Source organism: Colobus angolensis, unplaced genomic scaffold, assembly GCF_000951035.1.
Source record: "Colobus angolensis palliatus isolate OR3802 unplaced genomic scaffold, Cang.pa_1.0 Scaffold103, whole genome shotgun sequence".
In the NCBI taxonomy this organism is placed as follows: Eukaryota; Metazoa; Chordata; class Mammalia; order Primates; family Cercopithecidae; genus Colobus; species Colobus angolensis.
Window position 1 is genome coordinate 1,956,631 of NW_012111253.1, and position 9,562 is coordinate 1,966,192.

A 9,562-nucleotide genomic window follows, 5' to 3' on the forward strand; every position below is an offset into this window, starting at 1 on the left:
AAAAAAAAATACAAAAATTAGCTTGGTGACATGCACCTGTAGTCCTGGCTACTCGGAAGGCTAAGGTGGGAGGAGCGCTTGAGCCTGGAAGGTAGAGATTGCAATAAGCCGAGATTGCACTACTGCACACTCCAGTCTGGGTGACAGAGAACTTGTCTCAAAACAAAACAAAAAAAAAAGATTCAATTTCCTCAAACCTCTCTTTAAACTAGGTGTGGTCATGTGACTTATTTCTGGTCCAAAGATGTGAGCACATTCTTCTAGAAGGGGGACTTTGTGGAAAATTTTAATTTTCTTCAATATTGGATTACTCACTTGACATCTGGAGATGCATCACTCTAACACATTCCTGAGAGTAAAAGTAATAATATAGAATCATTTGTATCTTCTTAAATATAGTTTCAAGTTGTGGTTTTTAATGTCATATTACTCAATTTTTGAAGGTATCATACTTTAATCAATTAACTAGCAATGTATATCTGATTTCTCTCTGTTGTGCAATAAATATTATAATACGCCCAAATTGTGTAACATAGAATAGATTCCTTGATGGACTGCCGACCATAAGGCTTTGATATATACTGTCAGATTTACATTTTGGTAGGTTGTACAAACTTATACAACTACCAAAAGCAGTGTGTGACAGATTGTTTTCTGCCTCTCACAAACGTAATTATTTTTTAAAATCTTGATTTAAGAAAAAATGTTTCCACTTCTTTTCCTCTTCTTTATGTCAGAGGAGTTTAGCATCTTTCTCTTCCTACACCCTCAGATTCTAAAAAATATATGCCTGGAATGCTCTTCCATCATATATATATATACACGTAGGTTGCTCTTTTACCCTCTCTGGGTCTTTGCTTTTGTCACCATCTAAGTAAGCTTACTGCCTGCTTCCCATCACTATATGTAAAATTGCATTCCCCAACACTTCCCTCCCCTTCCTTGGTTTGCTTTTTGCCATGCGATGATCTGTTATACTTTATATTGTAGTTGTTTATTTATTGCCTATGTCCTCCTCTAGAATTAAGGTCTATGAGAACAGGGTTTTGTTTGTTTGCTTTCTTTTTGTTTTGTAGACTGCTGTATCTCAGGCACTTAGATGATCATATCACTTGAATAAATAAATGTTTCAAAACTGTTGTTAATAATAATTTACTTTTATGCCCCTTCATTTTCTTAAAGAGGATCTCAAAAACAGTTTAAAAATAATTTTTTAAACTTACTTACACAAGGATTTAGATTAGTGGTTTTCAAAGGCTGGTCCCCAGACCAGCAGCACAGGAATCCTCTGGAAACTTATTAAAATGCAAATTCTCAAGCCCCATCCACAGGGTTTCTGATCCAGTACGTCTGTGACGAGGCCCAAGAATTTGCATTCTAAAGTCTATGCTTTAACAAATCATTTAGGCAATTTTTATGCACACTAAAGTTTATGTATCATTGATTCAGACTTATCTCTGTGTGTCTGTTTTCCTATACTAACCTCCTAACTGTATTTAGACATCGTTTCTTCATTCATCAATGCTAACTTTTAATTCATTTTATTACTGCACAAAACGGCTTTCAGCATTCATTTATACCATTCAGGCATACCTATAATTCTCACTGTCTCAGGTGTGGCAATACTATGGGTTCCCCAAGACATGTGGAAATTCAACATAGCCATAACCTGCAACTGTTTCATCCTTCTAAAAAGTGCAGGCTTTCTACAGCTCAAGACAGTGATGACTCATTCTGTGCATAGTGTTATATTTCCACTTGTTAAGAAATTACTGGTGGAAATGGCTTTCATACTGCATTTTCTTCCCATGCGATAAATAAGTTACTTGGAAATGAGGGGATATATTCATGAGTTGAGCTTTCAGCCCATGCATGTGTATGCATGTGTGCACATGCACACACACGAACACATATTTCATTCTCAATATATTATATTAACACATTATAATTCTCTGAAATGAGGTCAGGAAGGAAGGAGTTTGAATGATAAATATTTGTAAAGATGGCATTTAAGCACATATTTCTTTAGGGCCCATTATTATGCTGAACTACTGTCTAGGTGAAATATTTACTCAACAGAATTGAACATGACTAGACATGTCCTGGTAACTGCTCATATGTTAGTTCTGAGGAATAAATGAAATAACATAGGGATTGTGCTTTAAAAAATATAAAAGATAATATGCCAAATTACAATATTTTATATTGTGTAAGTTAATATTGTATTAAAATATTTCTGTACTTATGTCTGTACTTACGTCTCTGCTTTTAGTGTAACAACTTAGAGTTTAAAATAGTTCAGGAGTTTTGTGGGTTTTTTGTGTTTTTTTTTTGAAGAGCCTCACTCTGTTGCCCAGGCTGGAGTGCACTGTAGCCTCTGCCTCCTGGGTGCAAGCAACTCTCTTGCTTCAGCCTCCTGAGTGGCTGGGATTACAGGGATTACAGCGTGCCCAGCTAATTTTTTGTATTTTTAGTAGAGATGGGGTTTCACTGTGTTGGCTAGTCTGGTCTCAAACTCCTGGCCTCAAGTGAACCACCCACCTTGGCCTCCCAAATTGCTGGAGATTACAGGCATCCACCATGCCCAGCCAGAAGTATTTTTAATCTAGAGCTCAAAAGTAAAAAAAATCCAGGTGTGCAATGGCAAATAGGTCTCCTGTGACAGTCCAAGTTGATGCATAGTACCTTCTGGAATGCATGCTGTGCAATGATTCTGAGGCCAACTCTGGGTTCACTCAGAAAGAGTACAGTGATCCAGTAAATAATGCCCAATATTGAGCAAGAACAGGGAGGGGTGACATTTGTTTCATTTGCATTCCCTGATTGAGGTGTTTGTATGTTAGTTCTTTGAATATGAGATAAAATGGGGTGATTATTCAGAAAATTACTTTCATTCACCTGCAATCACAATTCATCGTCAGTCTGAAAAAATGGCAAATGTAGAAACATAGTGCTGTTATAATTCACTATGTTAATGAAAGAACGTGTGTTTGATAGAAAAAGTCTTTATGAATTCAACATCATTTAATACTATATACTTTTGATTCATCATCATTCATGAATAAGTATACAAAGATTTTAACTCTGTCAAAAACATTGTGGAGGGGTTCAGTGACAACCTTAAATAACGTTGATTTGTGCATATTAAAATATTTTAATTATAAAAATAATACATGTGCATGATTTAAAAATTCAAATATAGAAGGAAGTCTTGCTCCTATCCTAGAACCCAATCCTACACTCCTGTGCCCAATGGTAACCACCATGAAGTTTATTCTGTACTTTTTTCAAAGTCTATTCACATACAAATACATGTATATATGCATACTAAGATACATACACATACAGAGATAAGAGACAGAGGTTAAACAAACATACCCTTTTGTACACAAAGGGGAATATAATATATACATGGTTCAGCAACCTGCTTTTTTACACTTCACAGTATATCTTGAATATCATTCCCTACCAGCACATTTGTATCCTCAGCTGCTTTATTTTCTCGTTTTCCTGTTAACACTTTTTACGTATATAACAACCCTTTCAAAAAGATTTCTGCTGATGCAGAAGCCAACACAGACATTAAGAAAGAGTTGGGTGAAAATATCAAAGAGGCTTATACAAATGGCCACACTCATTTACATAAGGCAATAAACAGATATGCAAATTCAACTATAATATATGGTGCTTAAGTACAAAACAAGAAGAAACACAGGAACTGTCAGCATATATAACTTGTTTCTCCATTGCTTTGAATATTCAAATTATTCACAAGTTTTAAGCTTTCAATTTCAATCTGAACATGTAGATCATTTATAATAATTGAGTATTGTTAAAACAATATTTTTTATAAAAGATTTTGTATCAAGTTTAAACCCTTGTTTCCATCCACTGATTCTATATGAAGATCCATTTTCAAAGTTTCTCATGTATAACAATATGTGATATCTTGCTAAAGGCGTTCTAACACTCTTTAAATTCAGTGTATTTCCAAGGTTCAGCAAAACTTTAAATTTAGTTAACAAATTTGCCACATTAACATCGCTCATAAGATTTCGCTTCTGAATGAGTTTTCACATGTTTGGTTAGGGATGCATTTTGTTTGAAAGTTTTCCCACATTCATTACATTCATAGGGTTTCTCTCCAGTGTGGGATCGCTGATGTATAACAAGCTGTGACTTTGCATTAAAGGCTTTTTCACATTCATTACATTCATAAGGTTTCTCCCCAGTATGAGTTCTCTGATGTACAATGAGGTGAGACTTTTGGCTAAAGGCTTTCCCACATTCATTACACTCATATGGTTTCTCTCCAGTATGAACTCTCTGATGCTGAGTAAGGCCTTCAATTTGTTTAAAGGCTTTCCCACATTGATTACATTCAAAGGGACTTTCACCTGTATGAGTTCTCATATGGTAAGTAAGAGATGAGCTATGTCCAAAGGCTTTTCCACACTCATTACATTTATAAGGTTTCTCCTTAGTATGAGTTCTTTGATGTATAATGAGGTGTGACTTCTTGCTGAAAGCTTTCCCACATTCATTACATTCAAAGGGTTTCTCACCTGTATGAATTCTCATGTGTTTAGTAAGGGATGAGCTATACTTAAAGGCTTTTCCACATTCATTGCATTCATATGGTATTTCACCTGTATGTGTTCTCACATGTTCGGTAAGAGATGAGTTATACCTAAAGGACTTCCCACATTCCTTACATTCATATGGCTTCTCACCTGTGTGAGATCTCACATGTTGAATAAGGTTTGAGCTGTGTCTGAAGGTTTTCCCACATTCACCACATTCATAGGGCTTTTCTCCAGTATGAATTCTTAGATGGTCAGTGAGTGCATGTTTATGACCATGGGCTTTGCCACACTCAATACATTCATATGGTTTTTCTCCGGTGTGAGTTCTCTGATGTACAACAAGGTGTGACTTTTGGCTAAAGGCTATCCCACATTCATTACATTCATATGGTTTCTCCCCAGTATGAATTCTCTGATGGTCAATGAGTCCTTGTTTATGGCTGAGAACTTTCCCACATTGATTACATTCATAGGGTTTCACACAAGCTTGAGGTTTTTCATGCTTAGTAGATGAGCTAAGGCTGGATGATTTCTTATGTTTCTCTCTAGTTTGAATTTTGTCCTGTTTAATATGGGATGAGCTATGACAGCATAATTTGTCATGTTTTTTGCCAGTTTTGTTACACTTACCAGATGAGCTATGGTTGGATAATTTCTCATGTTTCTTTCCAGTTTGCTTTTTGCCTTTCCTTGTATCAGATAAGCTATGGTTGAATGACTTCTTGTGTTCTTTAGCTGCATCAGATTTCCTTTTTACACAGTTTCTTGAGTGATCAGGTAAATCTAAATTCTGTTTCAAAATTTTTCCATGTGACTCAAATTTAAGAAGCCTTTTCTTTGAAGGAATATGTTTTGTATGCAAATTATTTTTTTTCCCCAGTGAACCACAGTCACTGCCATTCTCCTTAGTTTGAGTTTTCTTTTTGACTACAACTTCCCTGAGGAGTTTGTTTTGAGATTTCTGGTTATTTTCAAGCTGGTCATCATCTTGCTGGACTTCTAAAATGGAATTCAGTGAGATATTCTTGTGAATCTTTGTACTCTTATATTTTGGAATAAAACTTGTAAAGAAATGACCTGTTGTAGGGTTAAATTTTTATTCAGGCTGGTATACCAATGTAAATGAAACAACTAGGGTGAATGGACTTGAGGGAGAAGATGTTGTAGTAAAAAGAGGTGGGAAAAGTGACAATAGTGATTTTTAAAAGTTTTTGCTGCTTAAAAATATGAGTGTGCAACCTGGGATAGAAGATGAAATAAACACAAGGAGAAGTGAACAGAGATGGAGTAAAAAGAGCTTATGATTGTAGCTGATACTTTTTGAGGTTTCTTGTAAGCCCAAGCTGCCCAGTTCTGGTAACTCCCAAGCTGGCTGTAGTATATTGCTGCTGCAGCCTATACTATATTACCTCAATTCTCCATGGGCACAGTTGGAGACAAATCTGACTCAAACCAAGATGTCCAACAAGATTCTTTCTTCGAACAAATTTGACTCCAGTTAGTCTCCACTTGGTACTTAAATTTAGAAATTATATAAAGCAGGTACTAGTAACTCATATTTTCTCTATGTAAACAGAAAGCTCATCAGGTCAAAGAATGAAACATCCACACACAGAGAAGCAGAGACATAAGAACTGTGTCTTTAAAGAGATCATTTGCACAATTTCAATTCCCAAGGGCTTCCTAGTTCCTTCCTAGTTCCGGTTTCTAGCCCCTGGTGAGGACTGGCTGAACTATCTTGTCCTTAGTTTGTAAGGGATATACTCACGTCCTTATCGCATATTCCTCTATGTACTGAAGCTAGCTAATGTAAACTTTTGTTATTATATCCAAAAGAGCCAGAAAAGAAAAATAAAGTGAGTCCACCAAGAAGTATTGACGAGCCGATAAGTGGCTGAGAAAATAAATAGGAAAGGTTATCCACTTTCTATTACTCATGGTGAATTTTTCTTGTAGTGCTTAGATCTTTTCCTGCTGACATATCTTTTCCTTTCCATTGCTGCCACTGAAATGACCCCCAAAATGATATTCTTATACTTTAAAAATCCCTAGTTTCTCTACATTACCTGATGCTTTCATCAAATGATAAAATTCATTAGTAATTAGCTTAGCAAACAAACTTTACTCAATCTGATTTATAGTGTGCATCCAAGCTTGTTTTGTTTTCCAATAGTTTGCTATGGAATGTATATTTGTTCTTTTCAGGTCATTCTAATTGTCAATTATAAATTTTAAGTTTATTCCTAGCTCTAAGTGGTTACTCAGATTCTTTCTGCCATACATTAAACACTTACACATCTGAGATGTCTTCTTAATCCCTGCTTCCCTTCTCTGAGACCATTACCCACACTGAAAACTGTGGGCTGCTACATTTGTACTACATAATCCAAATTCTGGCTAAAAACAATTGATTGGGCAGTGGTAAACACTGGGTAGTGCAATAATATTCTTTTGCCTAAGAACGAGAAATTGAAATTTATAGACTTCTGTTAGCTAGCTATGGATACTACATGTATAAAAACCTATAATCTTAAGAGCTGGGGCCACCATTTAGGGGTGCCCTTTTTCAGCTACATGCTATACGCATGGAAAAGCAGAAAAAGTTTCAGAGTGAGAATTAAACAGTCTTAGAGAGAAGCAGATATAAAAATCCCCATGACTTCAGAAAGAAAGAGGCAGGAAGTGAATAGCCACCTTGATGGTAAAGGAACATTACACTGAGAAAGTGAAAACTGGACTCAAACCAAAAAGAGTTATGGTATCTGAATGGATGGAAAGGAAATATTCTTACTTTTATAAAGGACATTAAAGAGATTAATTCCCCTGGAGCAGAAGATCAGTTTTGAAAAATAAAAAATATATATATATGTAGACAGATATATATGTATGTTAGGGAGTCTAGAGAAGTGCAGTTGCTGGCTGCTTTTTCATTTAGGAAATTTTAAGTGATGCAGAGAGAATAACAAACTTTTAGGTACCATGACAAGGCTGTGTATTTCAATGCCCAAGGATGATGGAAAACATGGAGGAAAAATTTCCTTCTGGAAAGAAAGGAATCAAAACTGAAAACTTTCCCCTTGACATGTAATATTACAAGAACCTTTACAATGATAAATTGAGCTGGTCCCAACTGGTATCTGCCAGCAGGAAAAGGCATAAGGTACTACAAGAAAATATCACCATGAAGGAAAGGAGGAGAATTTGAACAAGTAAATTGGTGTAGTAATATGGTAATACCAGAGAAGAGTTGGGTCTGGAAGAGCAATTGACTAAGGCTGGAAGTTTTTCTTGAATCTGAGACAGTAACTAAAACATAAATGCTAAGCTAAAACAACTGTAACTTCAGAAACAAATATGGAACTCACGTGGCCCAGCAAATTATTGGAGAGAATAGAACAGTCCTTCTTTGAAGAGCCTCCTAAGTAGTATATAAGAACCTGAACCAGCCGGGAGCAGTGGCTCAACCCTGTAATCCCAGCACTTTGGGAGGCCGAGACCAGTGGATCATGAGGTCAGCAGATCGAGACCATCCTGGCTAACATGGTGAAACCCCGTCTCTACTAAAAAATACAAAAAAACTAGCCGGGCGAGATGGCGGGCGCCTGTAGTCCCAGCTACTCGGGAGGCTGAGGCAGGAGAATGGCGTGAACCCGGAAGGCGGAGCTTGCAGTGAGCTGAGATCCGGCCACTGCACTCCAGCCCGGGCAACAGAGCGAGACTCCACCCCAAAAAAAAAAAACAAAACAAAACAAAAAAAGAACCTGAACCAAGAAGAGAGTCATTGTAGCAATGATAAAGATGTATTAAATGACTTAGGATTGTTTTTTAGCTGTAAAGTGTCAACAAGAAAAGTAAGGATAGCCAAAACTGGAGCTATTAATGGATGAATCAGAAACTCCATTGAGTCTCTTCATTTGTCATTTTAAAGACTGGTTCCTCTCAGGGAATTCATACAGTCTTGGACAATTGAGGGTCAAAAGAATCTTAAAAGACATAGCAGATATTCTGCTATTAATAATTTGGGGACTATGGTAACATAAATAATAACTGAATATTTTCATGTTTGGTGGTAACATCTAAGATCAATTAAAGCTGGGCATGGTGGCTCACACCTGTAATCCCAACACTGGGAAGATGAGAAGGGAGAATTGCTTGAGACCAGGCATTCAAGACCAGCCTGGGCAACATAGCAAGACCCTTTCTCTATGAAAAAAAAGAGAAAGAATTAGGAAAAAAACTGATTTAGCAAATTTATCTAAGAATTGGAAAAATTTAAGTATGAGATAATATGAGCTGATTTGTGTGATGACATTGAACATTGAGGAAAAAAAAAAGCAGAAACTGAAGATAGGATAGTAACTCTATGGAAGACAGTCCTATAATCAGAGTACACCCTGATAAAAACAGGGAAGTTGAAAAGAACCTCTAATTTAGAGAGAAAGACAAAGCTTTCCATTTCTGACATCCTAAGAATAAGCTGTTGTGTAAGTAGGTCAAATATGAGTGTAAGAGAAAGGAATTGGAGGTGTCCATTTGGAAGTCACGAGTGTAGAATAAATAGCTTTTATTTGCACAATGAATAATCGATACAATTTTAAAAAAGAACAGATAGTAGAAGACAAAACCTTAGGGACACCTCAGCAAAATGAGAAGAAAGAGAAGCTAGTGAGTAAATGATAAAGAAGCACTTAGCGGATAAGATCTGATTCAAGTTGTACAATTCAAACTGGGTGAGTGAGAACTTCAAGCTAACAAAAACGATTAAAGTATGCACTGAAAAGTAAGCAGTGGTGACCTTAAAGTCAGAAATTTAGTTAGAGGCATGAATTCTGTGGGATTTGACCACAGGGGTTAAGGAGAAAATGGAAATGATGATGTGCTATAGATCATGGGTCTAGAGAATGTCATAGTGAAAGGAGAGAAGGCCGGGGGCGGTGGCTCAAGCCTGTAATCCCAGCACTTTGGGAGGCCGAGAC

General features: G+C 36.5%; 1 protein-coding gene across 1 annotated transcript in view; it reads right to left on the reverse strand.

Annotated features, from left to right (window-relative positions):
* Window positions 1-3,180: 3,180 nt before the first annotated feature.
* ZFP37 (ZFP37 zinc finger protein) overlaps window positions 3,181-9,562 on the reverse strand; it is a 15,086-nt gene continuing 8,704 nt past the window's right edge. Inside the window, exon 4 of the mRNA XM_011941891.1 lies at window positions 3,181-5,585. Coding sequence (XP_011797281.1) covers window positions 4,036-5,585 — 1,550 coding nt within the window. The 3' untranslated portion in view covers window positions 3,181-4,035. The remainder of the gene's footprint in view (window positions 5,586-9,562) is intronic.